At 39.8% G+C, this 21,485-nt stretch overlaps 7 protein-coding genes across 7 annotated transcripts; 4 read left to right on the plus strand and 3 right to left on the minus strand.

Annotated features, from left to right (window-relative positions):
* Positions 1–13: 13 nt before the first annotated feature.
* Positions 14–1,687, minus strand: Cbr-mut-2 (the record flags this gene model as incomplete). Its single annotated transcript, XM_002640059.1, has 8 exons — positions 14–224; positions 269–394; positions 445–643; positions 694–779; positions 826–918; positions 963–1,181; positions 1,229–1,467; positions 1,520–1,687. 8 exons carry the CDS (start codon positions 1,685–1,687, stop codon positions 14–16), a joined length of 1,341 nt encoding a protein of 446 aa, XP_002640105.1.
* An 837-nt stretch (positions 1,688–2,524) lies between these two features.
* On the plus strand, positions 2,525–4,844 carry Cbr-mat-3 (the record flags this gene model as incomplete). Its single annotated transcript, XM_045240300.1, has 6 exons — positions 2,525–2,692; positions 2,734–3,222; positions 3,374–3,519; positions 3,551–4,577; positions 4,624–4,751; positions 4,799–4,844. The coding sequence occupies 6 exons, from the start codon at positions 2,525–2,527 to the stop codon at positions 4,842–4,844; spliced, it is 2,004 nt and encodes a 667-aa protein (XP_045094913.1).
* Positions 4,845–5,156: 312 nt separating this feature from the next.
* CBG12599 lies at positions 5,157–6,197 on the plus strand (the record flags this gene model as incomplete). Its single annotated transcript, XM_002640061.1, has 6 exons — positions 5,157–5,227; positions 5,276–5,363; positions 5,414–5,596; positions 5,644–5,811; positions 5,880–6,082; positions 6,131–6,197. The coding sequence occupies 6 exons, from the start codon at positions 5,157–5,159 to the stop codon at positions 6,195–6,197; spliced, it is 780 nt and encodes a 259-aa protein (XP_002640107.1).
* Positions 6,198–7,173: 976 nt separating this feature from the next.
* On the minus strand, positions 7,174–7,895 carry CBG12600 (the record flags this gene model as incomplete). The annotated part of the gene is made up of 2 exons (XM_002640062.1): positions 7,174–7,676; positions 7,781–7,895. 2 exons carry the CDS (start codon positions 7,893–7,895, stop codon positions 7,174–7,176), a joined length of 618 nt encoding a protein of 205 aa, XP_002640108.1.
* Positions 7,896–9,273: 1,378 nt separating this feature from the next.
* Positions 9,274–11,961, plus strand: CBG12601 (the record flags this gene model as incomplete). Its single annotated transcript, XM_002640063.1, has 11 exons — positions 9,274–9,380; positions 9,428–9,560; positions 9,629–9,802; positions 9,853–9,990; positions 10,037–10,280; positions 10,327–10,474; positions 10,994–11,325; positions 11,371–11,481; positions 11,531–11,630; positions 11,678–11,819; positions 11,866–11,961. 11 exons carry the CDS (start codon positions 9,274–9,276, stop codon positions 11,959–11,961), a joined length of 1,725 nt encoding a protein of 574 aa, XP_002640109.1.
* A 547-nt stretch (positions 11,962–12,508) lies between these two features.
* Positions 12,509–19,193, minus strand: CBG25357 (the record flags this gene model as incomplete). Its single annotated transcript, XM_045240319.1, has 5 exons — positions 12,509–12,534; positions 12,806–13,663; positions 13,705–17,943; positions 18,023–18,411; positions 18,628–19,193. 5 exons carry the CDS (start codon positions 19,191–19,193, stop codon positions 12,509–12,511), a joined length of 6,078 nt encoding a protein of 2,025 aa, XP_045099312.1.
* Positions 19,194–20,138: 945 nt separating this feature from the next.
* CBG12604 lies at positions 20,139–21,249 on the plus strand (the record flags this gene model as incomplete). Its single annotated transcript, XM_045240325.1, has 5 exons — positions 20,139–20,270; positions 20,337–20,762; positions 20,814–20,927; positions 20,974–21,117; positions 21,160–21,249. The coding sequence occupies 5 exons, from the start codon at positions 20,139–20,141 to the stop codon at positions 21,247–21,249; spliced, it is 906 nt and encodes a 301-aa protein (XP_045094914.1).
* Between the last annotated feature and the right edge of the window lie 236 nt (positions 21,250–21,485).

Genomic DNA, 21,485 nt, shown 5'->3' on the forward strand with positions numbered 1-21,485 from the left:
CATTCAAACATGTCTATGAAATTACATTGGGTGGAACGCCTGAGGTGCTTGGCCCTTCATTTTGAGTTTCGTCATCCTGAGCATGTTCTTCAAAAGCTTCTAGATGAGAATTGGATGTGGCCATAAAGAGAATATCATCCAGTGTGGGAAAATGAAAATTCTTCTTCTGAGTGTCGATATCTTCATTAGGAACGTAAACAGGGATGAACAGGTTGATTGTGTCTCTGAAAAAAATTGTTTAGAGAGTTCTGAAACCAGAAAAACTGACTTTAAAACTTTCTTAATGTGATGGAGGGATCTTACAGTTCTTCCAGGATTATGAGCATCAAACGGGTCTTCAATATGCACTTCTTTTTGAATCTCGTTTTTGACAGTTGGATGCATCGACTGTTGTCTGTAAAATTTGTTTTTTCTTTAACTTTGAATAACAGTGTTTACTATTACCGGTTTTTAATCATTGCATCTCTCATTGAAATAAAGTACATATGAAAATCAAACTTGAGGTAATAGTGGAGAAATTCGAGAAACAGCTGAGCCAACGATGAATGATTGGCAGACACCGTTGGGAGTGCTCTCGGTAGAGGAGCACCGAAATCTAGTCGCAATGGATACTGTCTGTCGTTTTGAGCAATGAAATTGTCGTCTGAAATTTGAACAGTATAAAAAATAAGAGTTTTTTGTTTTACAACTTACCTTTATACAACTTTGATAGATGAGGTAATATTGGTGGGTAGGCACCACATTGCAAGAAGTGAATTACCAAAATCACCAAAGCATAACTGAAACTCTTATTTGAATTCCAGTCACCACTTTAAAAGCACATACCTGTTGAACCCTCCTTCTTTCGGATTCTTGACACCTGAACTAGCTGCCCACTGCTTCACGACAGCGCACAGTGGAGCAAACCTTGCATCAATACTGAAAAAGGAACTATTTATTAGAGACTGAAACGTTGAACCAACTTTGCAAAATGTCGAATCATAAAAGAATTGTGCATCGAGGATAGAAAAGGATCCATCACGACACTAACATCGCAATCTATTCCATCCACCGTTTCGATTTTCAAAATTTGAATCTGTGCTTGGACCAGTTGAACCCCTTTGTTCCAATCAATCCGTGACTTGATCTGCTCGTCATTTTCCAAGAGGAGACGAACGATTTGGAGTATTTCTAGTTGCATTCTGTCAGTCTTAACTAAATATAACTGGTTTCAAGAAGACCCTCCTACCCTCTCCATAACCGATTCCTCTCTTCCTCAATATGGTATATATCGGAATGCATTTCTTCTAATAGTTTTGCAGCCTGTGGAATATGAATAGCCACATCTAAATCGCTATTTTTGGTAGCCAAGCCGGTTACTGTGCTTCCAGTTGGTACAATATTGAACAGCCAAGTTGAGTTGTGTTTCGAAATGATGTTTTTCAGCTGGTAGCACAGATCCATTTTACGATCGAATTCCTCTGTAGACTGAAAACTTGTTGCAATTAATAAGTTGTTTGATTCAATGATTCTAGGACACCTGCTTCGAATCATCGAAATAGTCAAACATGTTACACGACAGCAGCTGGAATTCGTCATTGAAAGCCTCTAAAATTTTCTTGAACCTTTCGTTGAAACCATGATACGAAGTTAGATTGGAGGTAACATGATACGCTATTTGATCTTGATCGTCTTGTCTTAAAAGCATTCGGAACACTGAAGAATGAATAAAAATTAAAATTTTCAAAGTCGTCTTCACAGAACTTCAAGGAAGCACTTCGATTTCGTTTCAATTTTATTCTGTTGCTCACATACTTGTAAAATTCCGGGCCTGAGGAAAATTTCAAGGCCCGGGCCCGGTTAAAAAAGTCCTGTATTTTTGAGCCAAATTTTGAGCTCTCAATAAAATTTTCTCCAATTTTTTCGTTTTTTGGATTGTTTGTATGTTTTATCGAAAAATATAATTAAAAAACTCGAAAAAACAACATAAGGGTTCCCCTTGTGTTTTTGAAATTTCAAAAACTTGTGAAATGACAGGCCCGCCGGGCCGGGCCGGGCTTCCGAAATTTGGAAAAAAGCCCGGCCCGTTACAAGTATGGTTGCTCATGATCGTGCAAGTACGGTAGGTGGTCTCACAGCGCATGCAAAGTTTACTTGTTACGCGCCTTTCAAATTCATACAGTATCGGACGATCGGCGCAAAATAATTTTTTTCTGCTTGCCGTTGAATAGAAAAAAACCAGTTGAAAACTGATTTTTTTGCTTCTTTGCTGCTCGTTATTGTAACCTCACATGCATTTTTGTCGCACTTGTCAGTTTGTGTTGCAAGTATGGTTTTTGAACCCGCAAAAAAGGCGCGAACGCAAGCAATATTTGTCTCCAGTTTTTCCTTGCGCTTCCTCTAATTTAAAGTACCTTCTCCTTCTATTTACAAACGTTGTTTTGAAACTCATTCGCTGAGGAGTCGTATAATTGTTCTCTAAACAGTTATTATTCTTCTACAAATGTTGCTTTGAAATCCTTGAACGAAAAAAACATATTTTCAGATGACTGATCGGAACTTCTCCACTCCCATTGATAGGTCTTTAAATCGATTGACGTTGATTCAGCAAGCGGCACAACGAAGTGGAGCACTTCCCGCAGCTGGACAGTTGCGCTACAGCAAACTGTCACCTTTCGATGTCTCTCAAATGTCAGGAGTGTCCATTTCAATGGTATCAGACTTTAACTATCATTTTTACAAGTTGGTATTCAGGTCGAACGCGGAAAAATCAATGGTCACGAATACATTCGAGAACTTGAATGGCTCCAGAAGGAAACATCTCACCGATGTTTTCTGGACGCTGAGCTATGGACGAACGAAATTCTAGCCTATTTGCCAAACGATTGGTGCAATGGAAGCGACTCTGGTTTGTGGAATTCAGGAGTGAAACCGTTTTTGAACGATTCCTATTCATCTATATCTTCCCCAACGTCGTCAGCGGCACATGTGCCTGAGCACGCAACTAAATTGAAATCCAAATATACTTCGAAATTTGCTCGCACACTCATAAAAAATAAGGAATTCCGAAGAGCATCTACATTCCTGGAGAAAACAATGAAGGAAAATGTAGAAGATCTCTTTTTGTACTATAGAGTTTTTTTTTTGGCTTATTATCAAGAACATCTGGAGAATGACTGTGAAGGGATCGAGAGAAAAACAAGTTTTGCAGAAGAAAATTCGCCATTTTCCCTTCTCCTGCAGGTAAGTTAAGGGATTATTCAGCAAAACCGAAAGTAAGAAAACTCGGTTCTTTGGTTTTTGCTTGCCACTGAATAAGAAAGAGTGAAATCCTCAGTATTTTGTTTTTAGGTCAGCTTCAGAAAATCTTCGTAATACTGACAATTGGTTTCAGAAAATGGTAAATGAGAAACTTCGCGAGCATGAAGATGTATGGTTTGAATATCTTATGGGCTTACTGGAAGTGCAACTAGGGCTCAAAGTGGAGGCGGAGAAATCATTCAGAAGTGTGATTGTCAGAGATCCTAGGTTCGTTGGCATGTTCGTTGTAATTTTAAATTTTTCATTGAAGAATCTGGCCAGCATGGGAGGGTCTTTCCCTTCTCATCAGTGACATCGAAGACGCTGACAATTTCATTCTGAATTCTGAAATCAAGTCACTATGGATGAGTGATTGGTTTATGGTACTCGTTTTGCAACGATTCCAGCAGCATTCGATGGCTATTCAAAAAGCTGAGCAGCTAGTAACACGTGGTATGACTGGAATCCCAATGATCATCACAAAAATCGCTGCATGTTCGAATGCTCGTCATGATCATGAACAAGCGATTTCCAACTTCATGGATGTCAGAAAAATGGATCCCTACAGATTGCAAGACCTTCACTTTCTATCAGATTCGTTGTATATTCGTAGTGACCAAGTTCAACTGTCAAATTTGGCTATGGACGTCTACAAATCTCACAAATTCAGATGGGAGACGTGTTGTGTTGTTGCCAACTATCATTCACTGCGTCGTGACAGCGAGCACGCCATCAAGTTCTTCCAGCGGGCGCTCCGTTTGAATCCTGGATTTGCTGCTCTTTGGGTGCTCATTGGACACGAATTCATGGAAATGAAAAACAATGCAGCGGCGTGTGTGTCGTACCGGAGAGCTATTGAGATTGACCCGGCTGATCACCGTGGATGGTATGGGCTTGGACAAATGTATGATATTATGAGAATGCCCGCATATGCATTATACTACTATCAGGAATCACAGAAGTGCAAACCGCATGATTCGCGCCTTCTTGTCGCTCTCGGTGAAGTTTACACCAAACTAAATCGTGTCGAGGACGCTGAAAAATGTTTCACCGGAGCATATCTGTTTGGAGATGTCGAAGGAAATGCTTTGTGGAATTTGGCCAAACTTCATGAAAAATTCGAAAATAACAATCAAGCCGCTCAAGTTTTTGAAGTGTTCCTGGTTGTTTACGAGCTAGTCACATCTGCCGAAGAGAAGGTTATTTATTCTGTAGCTTTTCTGGCCAACCACTACTTCAAAACTGGTAATTATGAGAAGGCTAGTGAGTTCGCGACAAAATGCTTGGCGTACGATACGGTAAGAGGAGTGATGGTATGGACGCTCACACAATATTTTTTTTCAGATTTGTCAAGAGGGCAATCGGTTATTCAGAGCCATTTCCAACATCCAGCAACGCGAAAGCGAGCTCGCTGCTCGAGAAAAGCAACACGAGGGAAGTAGAAGTCCAGTTTCGGCTGCCGAAGAGCAAGGGTAAGAATAATTACAAAATGGACAAAATTTATTCAGCATATTTTCAGCGCTGATGATGAGATGTCCGAAGGAGAGGATGAGTTGTCATTCTGATGAAGAACTAGTGGTTTTCTTTGTTAAATTTTAATTCACATTGCTTGAAATGAATATTTTATCTCCATGTTGCTAAAGTATCAGTATTTAACTTATTAATGTATGTTGTTCAACATAGAATATTAACTCTCTTGTCTTATCTACTGTCTCAGTTCCGGGATATTCAGCTAAGTGACCCAAACATTAACAAATATAAAAACTTTTTCACAGGAAGACTACGACACTCCGCAATTACGCGTTGCGCGTTGTTTAGCGCTCAGCATCTCGGATACTCGCTTTCTGTGTCCACTGCTCGGATTAAATATAAAAAGAATGTCAGATGAAGAAGCTTTACCTGCACCCGAAGACGAACCAGTGTCGATTCCAATCAAAAGTGTAAAATGGTTCGTTTTACTAGCTGAATGTTGATTTAACCTCTGTAAAAGTTTCAGGACAGATAACGCCAGCTCACAGAAGGTCATAAGCAATCTGGAAAAATTTGTGATCAACCAAAACCTAGACAAAAGCTACAAGAAAATTGTAAACGAATTCTTACAAGTTTATGCCGGTTTTGAAATTGTATTTTTCAGGCTAGTGATGGGATATCCAGCAGCAAACGAACGTTGGAATCACTTCTGGCTCGTAACGGCGGTCACCAGAATCTTCTTAACGAAGAAATGAGCAACAAGAACAATAAAAACTACACATTAGATGCGAATGGTCGAGTTTGTCTTGTCAAAAATTCCCCGAACGAAACAAGCAGGCATCAGGAAGTACTTGATACTTTGTTGAATATCTACTAAAAACCCAAAAGTTCCAGCTCGTTCTCCTCCAAAAAGATACTGACGAATTGCGATGTCTCCGAGAGTATCTGATGCTGGCTCTCGAAACAATAATGCAAAATCATCGGCAAATGATGGTGAATTATGTGAAGAAAGTCAGAGAACGGCCACGACAGATCCCACAGTCCACTATTGACAGCGCCATGGTTAGTTTCCACTTTAAAACATGATACGACATAATCTTCGATCAAAAATCAATCGTGAACGATTATAGGAAAAAGCCAATACCCAAATCATCAATGATTTTGCTCAAATCACATTAGCCGTCGACGAATCGATTGCTCGCGAAGAAATAAGATCGGAAAACCGCCGAAAACTTAAGAAATCCATCGAAGCTGAAACTTTTCTTATGAAAATGATGTTGAATATGGAAGATATTCGCGAAGCGAACGTTAGCGACTTGGTAGCTTTATGGAGGTAAGACAATTGTTTTTCTGAATGTATTCATCGAGTCCACTTGTTCAGAAGCCACCTGCGCCCGCCCACTGATAAATCAGAACCGACCCAAGCTGCTGGAGATTCATCATTTTAACACCAAACAAGCCCTGCATCATAATATGATTTAAAAACAATCTCATACAATTTTCTTTGAATAGAATCTCATCGACTCGTTTATCTGCTTATGCAGTATATCTGTATCATTTTTCCCTCCCATCGAAAACACTTTTCAATCAATTTTCGCCCCGTGCTCCTTGAGTGAGTCTTTCGCGCGCAACACTGTCATTTGCTTGTATTTCCCCTATTGCTAATTCAAAAAACGTTTTTCTGTAATGTAAATTCTAACTCCTTGATTGCACTTGAATATAAATGGATTCAATCTAACACTGAGTTTATTTTTAAAAAATCGCAAAGAGAGTAATGCTGGAGTAATCGGTAATCGGAGCTGTGAAAGAGAAAACAATTGACCTTTGAAACAATTCTGGGAGAGGTAGACGTCGAAGAGAATAACATCAAATTTCATCTAGAAAATCAGTAATCCACGTTTTAAAAGGGTACTTTCTTCGATTTTTCGGCGAAATTTTTAGACCCTTTCAACTTTTTCAGCTATTTTTGACGATTCTTTTCTGATTTTTAATGTTTCTCCTCTCCACTGCGTGTCATGGAGAAATTATTTTCTCTAGTCCTACGCTGAAATATAAGACTACAAACCAAAATTATGGATGATACAGGTTTATTTAGGATAGATATGGTGTGTAAAATGTAGTGGTGCTGCTAACAGAGAAAGATGTACTGTATGTACGGGTATAATGACAAGGGGAAAGTAGTTATCCGGTGATAACTAAACAGCGGGGACATAAGAATTTTTGAATGGCACAAGATGAGAAACAAGCGATAAATTAGTGAGAACAAACAACAACATGAGAGAGAGAGAGACACTTGTTAATGAGAACAATAATATACTATGAAGCGGATAGATTTGATAAATAACTAAGAAACGTTTCGGTACTACAATAACCTGTTAATACGATTCTAACAAATATTACAAGATTAGCAAGCAATTGAGTCACTTAGACTTCCTTCTCTAGCACTGGTGGTCCATCGTCCTCTTCGGCTTCCCCTGTCACTTCCTTCTCCTCTGGAATTTCGCTGAGTCCCTGGGCCATTGGATTGTCTTGAAGATATCTCATCAAGCCACCTCCCGATCTCCACCGTCCTTTGGCTTTGATTTGCTCCAAAGTGAGTCCCTTGGCCTGAAGTTCGTTCGCCGATCCTCTTCTGAGCGCGTGATGAGTGGCGCTCACTCCTATCATTTCCAGACGTCTTCTGGCGATAGATGAAATAGTGTTTGCTGATAGCTTAACACCTTTTTGAAGACTCGGGAACAAGAACCCTGACGTAATTCCTGATAGAGAGATCCTAACTCTCCATCGCTTGATGAGACAATCCAGATCTCCTCCTTCTGGGCATTCCACGAAAGTGCTCCGTCCCAAACCTAGCTGACCGTTTTTGGCCGATCTGATTCGGACTTCTAGACGGTTCTTAGAATACTTGATATCTTCCCACTTCAGCTCTGCAGTTTCACTTGCTCTAAGGAGAGCGAAAAACGACAAGACCACTGTGTATCTCGCTCCGATTTTGGATCATCCGAAAGTGATTCAAAAAGTTTCTGGATACTCTCAAGTTCCACCATTTTCGGTTGTTGTCTGGTGGCTATCTCCTCTCTTCTCTTTGCTCTGATCATATCCGACACCATTTGACTTTCCAGAACCGAGAATGTCCCATTTGCCATTTGAAACGCGGAAGCGATCTTTGCCAGAGATCCGCTTGTTGTCAAAAATCGATTAGCCAAATAGAGAATCGTCGTTTTCTCGTCCAGAGGGAGATAGTTTGCGCTTAACCACTTCCTCCTCACATGATTCTCTCGGTCAAAAGCTTTTATTGTACTGATGGCTTTCGACTTTCTGCTGACGGTTTGTAGAAAATGTATGAGTTGGTTGAAGTCCACTGGTCCTCCATACTCAGCTACTTCCTCCAGGAATTTCAATTTTCTTCCTTCCGAAATACGATGTAACTATAATACTGTTCTCTTTCTTTATCACGTTCAGATTCTTGTGTCTCTACTCTACTCATTAGTTTGACTTTTCTGTTTGTGCTGTTGCATATCGTAATGTGGGGACTGGGCGGGCGGGACGTAACACACACGTAGACTGGAGACCCGATGGGCGGCGCTTCCCCCTCTCTCCCCTCTTTCGTGGCGAAATCTCTGGAGCGCGCAAAGGTCTGTACCTTTAAACGCGATCAACAAAACAACAACAGAAATTGGCCTATTTAGAGAAAACCAGCTAATCCCAGAGAAAACAAACAATTCTTTTGCCTGTAAATCAATGGGACGGTGTTAGCGAAGACTACTGTAGGTTACTGTAAAATGTTTCCCGCAGTTTTTTTCCACATTGTGACGTGATTATGGTTTTGCAAAGAAACTACAGTAATCTACAGTAATCTTGACGAACATCGTCCGGTCGAATTGCAATTTGCAAACAGAAAACCCAAAAAAAAATAAAAAAGAATTCTCAATAATAACTGAAAAGTGTAAAACATGTCTAAAAGTTTCGCCAAAAAATCAAAGAAAATATCTTGTTGACAACATTCGAACACAGTACGTGATGACCTAGAAACAGACTGTAGTTTGATAAATCCGGAAAATGGAAATATATTCAGGTTACTGTAGTTGTCGTTGTGGAACCTTCGGCCACGGCCACCGGCGTTTCTCTTCCACAGCTCCGATTTTTATATAAGAAGGAGTTTCAACCTAGAGAGGATGACTATACATCTGAAATTGAAAACGTAACTCATCGGAGCGAAAAATATTTTCGCTAACTTTGGCTTCTTTTCCCCTTTTCTGTTTTTTTGGTTCTAATCATTTGGTACTAGTCGGCACCTGCGTCGTTCCTTCCAACAACGGACTCCATCTAATTATGCAAGCAGCTGTGCTCTCCTTCTTTACACACACTATTCACGCTTTTCCATGACAACGGGGAGCACTGAAGCCTGAGAAAATGCTCCAGTTTTTCTGAGTCTCTCCTCTTTTCATTTGCTCAAAACTAGAGTTGTCACTTTTAACATTCTTATAACTTTTTTACATTTATTCTTTCAGCTAAATAATAAAAATGGATGAAATGAAAGAAATTGAGGAAAATACCGAAAAAGTGAATCTGGAGTCAATGGGAGATGGAAAAGAAGAAGAAGAAGAGTCAGAAGAAAGAATGGAGGATATGTGAGCTTTTAAATTATAATGAACATTCAAAAATCAATTTTTTTCAGAACAATTCCAGAACTTCCAGAAGGAAAAATTCTCGAACTTCGACTTCTTTCAAATTGGGGCGATCCTAACTTTATTGGTCTCAATTCTCTTGAAATATTCACATCGACCGGTGAAAGAGCGGATGTTGAGAAGGTTCGTTGATTCAAATTTCAAGCAGCTCACTGGATTACTGTAGGATTACTGTCAATATATCATTTTAGATATCCACCAATGCCACAGAATATAATGGTAACTTGGAATCTCTACTGACCGAGCAAATTCGTTGTAAAGATACGGAGAAAATGTGGTGTGCAAGGAAGTCTGATCAAGATCAGGATATCATTTTAAAATTGGAGTTGAAGGAAATGACAAAACTTGCTCTTGTCAGATTTTGGGTAACTTTTTTAGAACTTGTTAACTCTAAAACTTTTTCGAATGATTTCAGAATTATAATGCGTCTCGAGTACATGCACAAATCGGTGTCCGATATCTAGAAATGAGTTTCGAAGGAAAAGGAATATTCAGAGGAGAACTTGAATGCGCATTTTCAGCTGATTCAGAGTTTACACCTATTATGGGCGAGGTGATTAACTTCTGGGAAATATTTTTCTAAAATCAATATTTTGCAGACAGTTCTTTTCACAACTTCCGAGAGCATTCTGGAAATGATATCACTTCATGATGTGTGCCTTATCAATCTTCCAGAAGAAACAGTTCCAAATACAAGTCTCGAATTATTAAAAGCTGATCATTTGACACCGTACCGCCCATCGACCTGTGAAGAAAAAGATACTCCAAACACACCTGTTGTGAATCCAACAGCACCAAAATTTCCAGCTCCTCCACCTACGAGTTATAGGCAAGATGTTAAAGGTATTTTTTAAAAGACGAATTATTTTTGAAATTTTATACTTTTCAGTTCTTCAAATTGAACTTGTATCGAATTGGGGAATGAATGGATTAATTGGTTTAACTGGACTGGAATTGGTGGATGATCACAATCAGTTGATAGATGAATCACAATTCTCTGTAGTCACTTCTGAAGGAACCAAGGAGCAAGCAACTAAGTCTGCATTTTCGAATTTCAGGGTTTCTGGAATTCTAACTCTCCCAGTTTTGAGTTACAAAGTTTTCAGATTTCAGAATTCCAGAAATATTGAATTTCGGATTTTTTGAGTTTCTGATGTTTTGATATTCTGAATTTTTGAATCTCCAAATTATCCAAATTTCTGATTTTCTGAATTGCTGATTTTCTGAATTCCTGAGAATTTTTGAATTTTTGAGTTTCACGGTGAATTTTTTAGGACGTAAAGTAAATGCTCTCTAACGCGAATACAGTAGTTAAGCGCGCTGAATACCGACGCGCATGCTGAAAAGTGAACTGCTGAGTCGTTACGCAGAGGCGCCTGCTTTCCATCGGCAAAAGGCGCGAAAAAATTTATTTTGAAAAACGTTCCGGAAAGTTCACCGTGAGTTTCCAGATTTTTGAATTTCCGAAGTTTTAAATTCTAAAATTTCTGACTATCTGAAATCCGGAATTGGTTTTTCAATTTTCAAAAATATGAAATTTTCATTATTTATTTCAGATTGTTCAATGGTCGAAACCTGACTCGTGATCCAGAAGACATGTGGCTTGTTGATTTCGACTCAAAGACCCCAGTTGTCATAACTATTTCATTTCATGAGCCAATTAGCCTCAAAGCAATTTCACTTTGGAATTACAATTCAAGTTTTGAACTTTCATATGCCGGAGCAAAAGCATCAAAAATCTATGTTAATGGTAAAGTAATCAGAAATGTGTTATTCCGAAAAGCAATTGGATTTGTGTATTTTGATTATGTTCAAGATATTGTCCTGGATCCAAATTTTACGGAACAGGATTTTTTGTCAAAGGGTCCAAGTCAGAGCATTGGAGGATGTTAGTTCTGAAAGAAATCTTATTGAGAAAATCGTATAATTTCAGTTGTATTTCAAATTCGTCTTCTTTCCACATGGGGTGACGAGTTTTATATTGGTCTCAATGGTATCGAACTGTTCAATAGAAAAGGAGAATTAATGAAGATAAGAGAAAACAGTACGAGTTCGAACAATCATATTCCATAGTTTCAAAGCATTTTTTACAGATTTGGCAGCTTTTCCAGAGAGTGTGAACATTCTTCCCAATATCAAAAACGATTTGAGAACTTCGAACAATTTGATTGCTTCTCCAAATGACACAGATCTGTAAATTTTGCATAAATAAAAATCTTCTATCGAATTCAAATTTTCAGAGCCAAGCACATGTGGTTGACTGCTCTTCTACCAAATCGATGTGCTCGTGTTTTCTTCGTGTTCGACGTTCAAACATACATCTCAAAAATAGTAATTTACAACTACCGTAAGACTCCGGAACGGGGAGTGAGACATATTTCGGTTGGTTACAAAATGAATGAAAAAAAGAGAAAATTCTGATTTACAGCTGACGGTTGATGACTTGATCATCTTCTCAGGAGAAATCCCGCCAAGTACAGAGACGATGACTGGAAAATTGGAAATTAATCTTCTTGATCTTTGAAAATTGTGTTATTCACAGAAAGTTTCAAACTGGTGACTTTGTGATGTTCTTTTGATTCGATAAATGCTTTATCCAACTTTTTAATATCATGAAAATCGAGGATTCAGAAATTCTTGACTCGGAAAATCAAAACTTCTGTAATTTTGAAATGAAATGTCTCGCAAAATAAAATATTCAGAATTTTGAGAATTTGGATCATCAGGAATTTGAAGAGTAAGACATTTGGAAGTTCAGAGATTAGTAAATTTGGAAAAAGTTGAAAGTTCGAAAACTTTAACTTTAATTTAGAGAAATGTTTCAAATCTAATCCTTCATGTTATTATGATTTACTGAATTCTATAGTTTGGAAATTATGAGATTTTGAAAAACCACTTCTTCGAATTTTGAAAGTTTTGAATGTGGGAAATTCGGTATGTTTTAGAGTATGTATTTGAACATTTGGGAATCGGGGTCTCAGAAATCCCAAATTTTTTGGGAATCGGGGTTTCAGAAATCCCATATTCGGAAGCTTAAATTTCGGAATCCAACACTTCCGAAAATAGTATTTTCAGAATTTTATGAATCTGACAAAGTCTGAAAAATAGGAATTCAGATATAAAAAAATATATATATAAAAAAGTTCATGAATTAGTAAATTCAAAAATTCGGAAGTTTCAACCATAACATTTGAAAAAGTGTTTCAAATCCAAACTTTTAGGTTTTTCTTATTTTCTGAATTCCTGAATTTTCAAATTCTCAAATTTTCGAGTCGTCTAATATTGAAAATACTGCATCTATAAACTTCTGGAATAGATATTCCAATTTTTCGAATTTCGAAACTTCAGAATGCAAGAAATTTGATAACATCCTGTCAAAATGATTCTTGGAAGAATGATTTCTTCGAGGTCCAATACTTCGCATTCGCATTTCAGAGCAATTCCTTGGGTGATACAAGTGCAAACATTTTCGTCAAACAAACAGTTGAAGTCGGTTGCGTCCTTAGCCGTGGCACATTGGACTTCACTGAGTGTTCCTCGACGAGGTCTTCCCGCTTGAGCAGGCTGAGATAGGGAGTAGGAGATGTCCGATGGTCCGTCCAAGTTCATCCTTCTCAAGAATAGTGCTCCATGAATTGGGCTTGGTGGAATCGAGAAACCAGTGACAATCAGGGACATGTTATCCTCCAATTTTAGTGGAATGCCATGATCAACTTCGTAGACTGTGGTATTGTTGTTGATAGTGACACTGATTTCCAACCGTGTGTTCCATGTCGGGCACTGGAAAATTTCATATATAGAAAATGAAGTGGGCTCTGCACTGATTCTGGAAAAGAGACATGATGGTGAGCAACTTCCGCAATCACAGGTGACACATCCGCAGCTTCTGTAGCATCTACTGAATCCTGGTCCATCCATGGCTATTGCTGGGAATTCGGGAACGCCATCCTCTGCATTCAAGTTTTCACATGTAGATCCTTTGCAACTTCTCATACCGGCACATCGATGTGAGAAGAAATGATTGATCTTCATCTGGCGGGTGAAGTGATGGCTTCTTTCGTTACATTCGGAGATGATGGAGTTTGCTCGTACTTCGATGTTTTTGACTTCTTTGACGTTGTTGGAGATGGTGAAACATCCGACTTGACTGTTAGGACGGATGTTGATTGAGACGACTTTGTTGAGATGACAAGTTTTTCCATCGGCTGAAGCGGTGCATACATCATCTGTACCTTGAATAGAAGCAATTTCGTTGCAACATCTGTACCTTGAATAGAAGCAATTTCGTTGCAACTGTAAGATCCTTGAATCAGACATAGGAGTACGATGATGGTTGGAGAAATTTGATGGTGTTGACGACATTGTTTCGATCCGAGACGAACGATTGAGAACACACATTGAATGCATTTTTCGATCCACGTGAAGAGACATTGTAGTATGAGAATGAAGTTGATCCATCCATAAATTCCAAAGAACATTAGTAGAAACAATACGATAGTGATCCATTGATGAAGATAGCCGAAAGTAGTTGGTGATGAGTCAGTGGTGGTAGGTATCGGTGTTTTTGTACATTGACAAATTTCGAATCCTGATGATCCAGTAATGAGTGCCAAGATGGTGATTGCTGAGAAGAATTGAGTGGGCATCCTCAGTCTGGTTGATCGTCGTAGTTGCGGTCCTTGATTGTCTGTAGTTGTGGATTCAGTTGAAGTTGGGTTTGGAACTGAATCATTGGCGTCAGCTGTCGGCGTGGAAGATGAGTCATCTGTAGATTGTTGAACATCTGGTGTGTGTGGTCTTTCCAAGGGAAAGAGGAGTTTGAGTGGATATTCCACGATCCTTTTTGTTTTTCCGTTTTTGACGATAGCCGATCTTTCCTTGACTTCCAGAATTCTTGCAAGAGGCCAAGTAGTAGACTTGCTGGATGGTTGATTGATGAGGACGATGTCTCCAATTTCAGGCTGATAGCTAGAAGTCTTTCCTTGAGGATGAGAGAAGTCTCTTCTAGCTTGTAGAACGCTGATGTAGTCTTGGTGCCATTTCCTTTGGAATGTTTCCGTCATTGATGACAGACGTTGCCAATCCTCAGCCAATGATCGTTTCGATAATGGAAGATCGTCAAAGTCTTGAGGTGTGTTCAAAATGAGCAAGTCATTAGACGGCCGTCTTTGAGGGAATACGAAGTCCGTTGGAGTGAGTGGTTCGATATTCTCATCGGTGGTCTGATAGGTCAAAGGGCGCATGTTGATGGTGCTGACACACTCGGCAAGGAGTGTACGGAAGTCATCCAATGCGAAGAGTGTTGTTGAGGAACCAGCTCGGAGAAGTGCTCTCTTGATGAGTGAAATCATGCGTTCATATACAGATCCTTCCCATGGTGCATGAGGTGTGATGTAGTGAATGGTGGGGAACGTAGTTGAATCTATGATGTTGACGTTTGAAGAGATTTTGTTCTTGATCAATTTGAACACATCTTCTAGAAGTTTGAATTGTGAAGCGTTGTCTGACAGGAGTTGCTTTGGTGTTCCAAACAATGCAGAGAGTCGTCGGAGGGCGTTGAGATATGAGCTGGTGCTCATGTCTGTTACGACTTCGGCCCTGGTGTACCTGGAGTAGAGGCAAGTGAAGATGATGATCCATACTTTTTGTGGTGAATTGTTGATCTTGACGAGAAGGGGACCAGCATAATCGGTTCCAGTGCATTGGAAGGGATTGGAATGTGTTGTCCGTTTGTCCGGAATTGGAGGGAATGGTGGTTGAGTAAACGGAGTGATGTTGATACGGCGGCATCCAAGACATTGTTGACATACTCTTTTAATGTAGGAGATGCCCTTTGGAATCCAGAAATGTTGACGGATCTTGGAGAGGGTGAATGATGGACTTGAATGAAAGTATCGTTGATGAGTTTCCATTATCAGAAGATAACAAATGTCTCCTTTTGGAAGGAAGATCAGCGGTCTTGAGGGTACACGTCCATCGAACATCCAAAGGTCATTGTCTTGATCTTTGTGTAGTTGAAGAGCTTGGATTGTTTCAGGGGAAGGAGGATCGATTCGTTGGGCCAATCGGAAAATCAGTCGTTTCGAACGAGCAATTTTTTCTTGTGTTGAGCATTTTCCGCGAGTGATGAAGTGAATCAATATCATGACCATATGAAGGAGACGGTGGAATGAGCTGAATCTGGTAACGTTGATTGCTGGAGGGTGGGAGATGGATAGAGCAGAGGTGACGGTAGTTGTTGCAATTGAATTTGAATTGAGACGTAGTGGAAGTGGGTCAGAAGATTGTAGAAATGTCGGTCCTTCGAGCCATAACTCCGATTGTTTCAGCTCTTCGAATGGTAGTCCACGGGTGAGAAAATCTGCAGGGTTGATTTTTCCGGCAACGTGAGAAAAGATGAATCGTTCTCCGAGTTCGTTGATCTCTCGTACTCTGTTTTTGACAAATCTGCTACCAGAAGTCGATTTTGTGTGAAGACTATCAATGCTACAGAGACTGTCGCTCCAGACGTATGCTTGATGTATCTTGAGACCAATGTGTTGGAAGCAGTAGTTTCCAAGACGAACTCCAGTGAGAATCCCGAGAGTTTCCAGTTGTGGTATACTGTACTTGGACTTGACTGGAGCTACTCTCGATTTGGATAGAAGATAGTTGGAATCTGTTTTTCCATTCGACTGTGTGATCCGAAGATATGCAACTGAGCCGTAAGCAAGTTGACTGGCATCTGTGAAGATGTGTAGTTCCAATTGATCTGTCTTGATGTTGAAGTTATCGGGGAAGAGTTTCCTTTTTAGGCGCCATTCTGATCCTGTCCATTTTGTGCAAACATTTTTCCATGAGTCATGTTGATTGAGTGACAACGGAAGATCCCAGCTCTGATCTTTGGTAGCAAGTTGTTGGAAGAATAGTTTACCGTATAGTGTAACGGGTGTCAGAAATCCGAGAGGGTCATAGCAAGAAGCGATGATTTTCAAGATTTTCCTTTTCGTTAGAAGTTCTGTTTTGGGTACTGGAAGCATGAAGATCATTTCATCGGTTTCGGTGTCCCATGAGATTCCAAGAATTTTCTGGTTACGGTCAATCGTTGTATCCTTTTCATGCTTGACGAAGAAGGTGTTGACGGTTGAAGAATTCGAGCAGAATTGACATAGGTTCATTTGAGCTTCAGCGAATACTTTCTTGGCAAAAACGTAGAAATCCATAGCTTCTTCGGCGGTGTCCAATCCCATGAAGACATTATCGACGTAGAATGAGTTGATCATGGCTTGAGCCCAGGGATGATCATATGATTCCAAATGAGTCCGAACTGTTTTGTTGAGAAGATACGGTGATGGTTTTAGTCCGAATGGAACTCTGCGATAGCGATAGCAAATGAGATGTCCATCTGTAGGGTCTTTCCAGAGAAAACGAGTCGCGTCTCTGTCGGTTTGATGAAGCACAAGTTGCAAAAATGCTTTTTCGATGTCGCCGGAGATGAGAATGTTGTGTTGTCGAATACGAAGCATTATGGCAGCAATATCAGGTAGTAGTCGTTCTCCGGTATGAAGATGATCGTTTAGGGAGTGACTCACTTTGTTGGTTTTGGCAGACCCATCGAATACAATTCTTACTTTTGTTGACTTCGAAGTTTCTTTGATGACAGGGTGATGAGGCAAATAGGATACCACGGGGCCGTCTGAGATGGATTCATCAGGAACTTCTTCAATGAATTCCAAGGATAGTTGTTCAGTGAAGATGGCAGCATATTTCTTGAGCATTTCCGGGTTCTTTTCGAGTTGTCGAAGAGCACTCTGTAGTCGTCCGTATGCTAGAGCGCGATTTGAAGGAATGTTTCGTTGATCTGCATATGGGAGTCGTACTACATATCGTCCATCTGCTTGGCGAGTAGTCGTCTGATGAAAAAACTGGTTTGTTTCTTCTTCTGCTTTGCACTGAGGATCGATATCCTTGATTCCGATTGATTCCAGTGACCAAAATTTTTGAAGTTGCTCACATAAATCGTCCTTGGTGTTTTGGTTGTTGACGATGTTGGAGAAGGTGATGACGTTTTGTTGAGGGTGTTCCTTTCCAGAAAGGATATGTCCGCAGTCCGTGATGTGAAGTTGAAGTCCAGAAGATAAGCGAAGGGTTTTCACTTGTCCGAGAAGTAGAAGGTAGTGATCAAGTCCAATGAGCACATCGATGTCTTTGTGTTGGCGGTTCAATTGAATTTCCTCTCCTTGAAGGAGCTTGTCGCAGGTAATTTTATCTGCATCCACTGCGATTATGTTGCTGGCTATGTGTGGTACTTCACACAAATTGATCGATTTTGTTGATGTTTTCGTTTTGATCAGTACGTTGAAGATGTTGGAAATCATTGACCGAGTGTCGATTGATCCAAAAGTATTGATCCGAAGTTTCTTTGAACCGATTGGGAGAAGTTGTAGTCTTTCAGCGAATGATGATGAGATGTAGCTGGTATTGGATCCTGTATCCAAGAAGATGGTGCCGATGTGTTCATTTCCGTCTGGAAGAGGATTCTGCTCCAGAGAATCCAAAGGTTGTGTGTCCGTATTTGTTTCCAATGTAGCCTCTTGGGGTGTGACGTAGAGATGTAGTTTGTTGTCCGGATGGTCGTGCTCTGTGTTGTTGATATGAGTCACGGCTAGAATGTCGTCTGGTGTTTCGTCGGCAAAGATGGAGTGTGTTTGTTCGTGAGTCCGTGCGTGTAGTGGCTCTGATTTTGGTTTCGTTGAAATTGTCGTCTTTGATAGCGTTGATATCCGTTGGTGTCCGAGTTCCCAAATGAACTTCCATGTCCGTTGTTGTTTCCGTTTCCTTGGTATCCGTTGTTGTTACTATTTCCGTGTCCAGTAGATTTCCGGTGAGCATGTTTGCTGTTGGCCGAGATGAGGAGTGCTGCGTATGTGTAGGTTGACGATTGGCGTGTTGATTTTGTTGTCCTGTGATGATTCCTTGACGTGAAGATTGGTTCCTGGAGTTTTGATTCTGTCCAATTGATCTTTGACAAATGGACTCATGGTGATTTCCTTGACAGTTCCGGCAGTTTGATGAGCATCGTTTGGCAATGTGTCCGCGTTGCAAGCATTTGTAGCATAATCCGAGTTCGGTAATCCGTTCCTTACGAAGTTATATTGAGTTATATTTCCGGCAAAGGTGAGGGTGATGCATCATTCGTTCTTCGGCACACAGTGCGCATGGTATTTTGACTGGTTGTCTGGGTGGTTGATTTTGTCCATTGGTTTGTTGTCTGTGGTCCTGGTTTCTTCGGTGGTATTGGTTGTTGATTGCTGACATTGTGGTCACATTCCGGTGTCCGTTGGAGGTCTTGTTATGAATTTCCGCTACCAATCGCTCCGCTTTTGAGATTTCCTTAATTTTTTGTAGTAGTTCCTTTGTTGATTTGGGGCATTGGGATTCTCCTTGTCCGTACAGCTTGTGGATTATTCTTTTCGGAAGTTTCGATTGAATCAGTTCGCAAGTTGAGAGGTTGTCGATGTCAGAGTGCATGTTCAGTAGTTGTTCGAAGATCATAGCGGCTTGAATCGTGTAGCTTTGTAAATCGGCGGGATTCTTGTTGTTAGACAAATCTGGCAGTTGGCGAAGTTTGAGCAGTAAGGAATGTTTGATTCGAATTTCGCCTCCGTACATTTCTTCAAGTGATTTCCAAGCTACTTGCAAGTTTGATGGGATGATTGGAATGCTGCGGAGTAAATCAGCTGCTTCACCAGTGACAGACGTTTTGAGGTACTTCATTTTGGTGACATCATCAACGTTCAAGTGGTTCAGGATTGATTGGAACTGCTCCTTGAATTCGAGATACTGATCGATATTTCCGTTGAAAGTTGCCCTGCCTGGGTCACCATGTCAAAATGATTCTTGGAAGAATCTTTTTGAGAGGAGGAGAATTATAGATCGAGAATATAGAAGAATTGAATGTAGACCTTTTCCCAAATATAGATTTATTCGAATGATAAAGTATGGTCAAATCCAGAACTTATATACTATTACAATAAAAACAAAATAACATCATAAATTGACTCATGCGATTGATTTATGTGATTGACTCATGCGATTGACTCATGTTTGGAAAAACCTTCGATATTGAGCTCGACGATATCGACGTCGATACATCCAATGGCATCCATCAACCCTCTAATAGTGCCTCCCAGATCATCAACTTTGAGCTCTTAAATCTCGGTTCCTGTAAAAGCTATCAAGAAGTAATAATCTGTCAAAATATTTCTTACAATATCAAAAACATTTTGTCTGTTAACCACTTTTTGATATCTTTGAGAGGAAATGAGATACACGAGCCCAAAGCTTTCGGTTTGAGTGGCACTCTATTAGTGCTTATTATACCGTAAACAGCTTCATCTTAAACCATTTGAGCTTAATCAATTGAATTCAATTATTGTAAACTCATTTTCTCCCCCAACTTTGTCTGTGCACTCACATGATTCCTCTCTTCTCTTCACTCTCCTTTTCTCACTTTTCTCCCTACGTCTGTGTCTATTTCTCGCCATTGGCATTTTTTTTCAGACCAGTGAAATGTTCACTTACCTCGATATTCTCCGGGTCAAAGTCAAAGTTTAGGAAAATCAATAGATAAGAGAAATGAGTTTATTAAGCCATCAATCACCATTGGTAAGTGGCACGTATTCTATAAGGTGACAAATGATGAATTTTCCTTCCGATCAGATGCTCAATGCAGAATTGATACAATTGCTTCTGACGAATCAAGCAGCTGCAAATGCAAATTTAAATTTGCTGAATCCAGTTAATCCATTGCTAGGAGTCAATCCTTTGATTGGATCTTTCCCATTCACAACGGTATAATTTGATTTTCTCTCTTATTATTCTCAGAGGTACTATTCAATATACTTTTTTTTCTCTCAGACAACTCCTGCTACATTCCAATGTCTCCCACCACTACCAAATATTGGTCCGATTCCTCCAATTCCATCTACTCCTCTGATTCCAACTCCTCTTCCAATTCTTACGTATCCTCCCCAAGCAATCAAAGAAGAAGAACCAACCATAAAAACAGAACAACCAGATCCTACTCCACTAGAACCTGAAATTCCATTTGAGATGGGATCGATACCCATATCGACCTACTATCCAACCCATTTCATGTGTGGCACACAACTACGAATGGTTAATGGGGAAATTAAAAAAGTGGAAAATTTATCATCAGATGATTTTCTCAAATGTGCAGGCGAGCCTGACGGTGATATTGTAAATGCTTCAACTGTGAAGTCGATCAGATTCAATGCTGGAAGTGTTAGCATTGTTTTCGAGACTGGAAGTGAACGATTAAAGGTGAGAATTACCTTTTCTTTCAAAAACGAGATCTAGTTTGATTTTATAAAGATTCCTCTGAAGTGCCAAATCGAGCAGCCATTCTTCGTTCTTGGAAAAGGGTGGTGCAGTTGTAATCCAAGGAAAAGCGGAGAAAACTATGGTTTAGATTGTGAAACTCTGATGGTAAACTGAAACGTTTTGAATATTGTTTGAAAAAGGTGAAATGCAGACTGGAGATGTTTGCATTGTGTTGACGAAGGAAGAAGACGAAACAACAGAATGTGCTGTGGATATTGTAACCGCAGAACGGGATTTAGAGCTTTTCAACCAACGAGCGGCATTACGAGAGAAACTCGTAGATGTTTACTATGAGGTAGGACTAGTATCATTATCAATAATACTCCAGTCTTTTCAGCATGTTTCTGGACGTGTATCAGCTCCTCCAGAAGGAATTTGGGCTCATGCGTCCGTTTCCTCAAGACTACGACGAATCTCTGAATGCTAGTGATATTTGTATATGCCTGTATAAACATTTTTCACAATACTTCTTCGTATTGGTTTCAACTTGAATGCTGAAAATATATTTTTCAAATTCTGAAAATTAAAATATCTGCAGGTTACTGTAGTTGTCGTTGTGGGACTTTCAGACACCGGATTTTCTCTTCCATAGCTCCATTTTTTCATTGTTAGTTTTTAAAAAAATGCAGATAAACTCAAAAACAAGTCGCTCACGAATAACTC

The sequence above is a fragment of the Caenorhabditis briggsae genome (genome assembly GCF_000004555.2).
Source record: "Caenorhabditis briggsae complete genome, chrI, whole genome shotgun sequence".
Taxonomy (NCBI): domain Eukaryota; kingdom Metazoa; phylum Nematoda; class Chromadorea; order Rhabditida; family Rhabditidae; genus Caenorhabditis; species Caenorhabditis briggsae.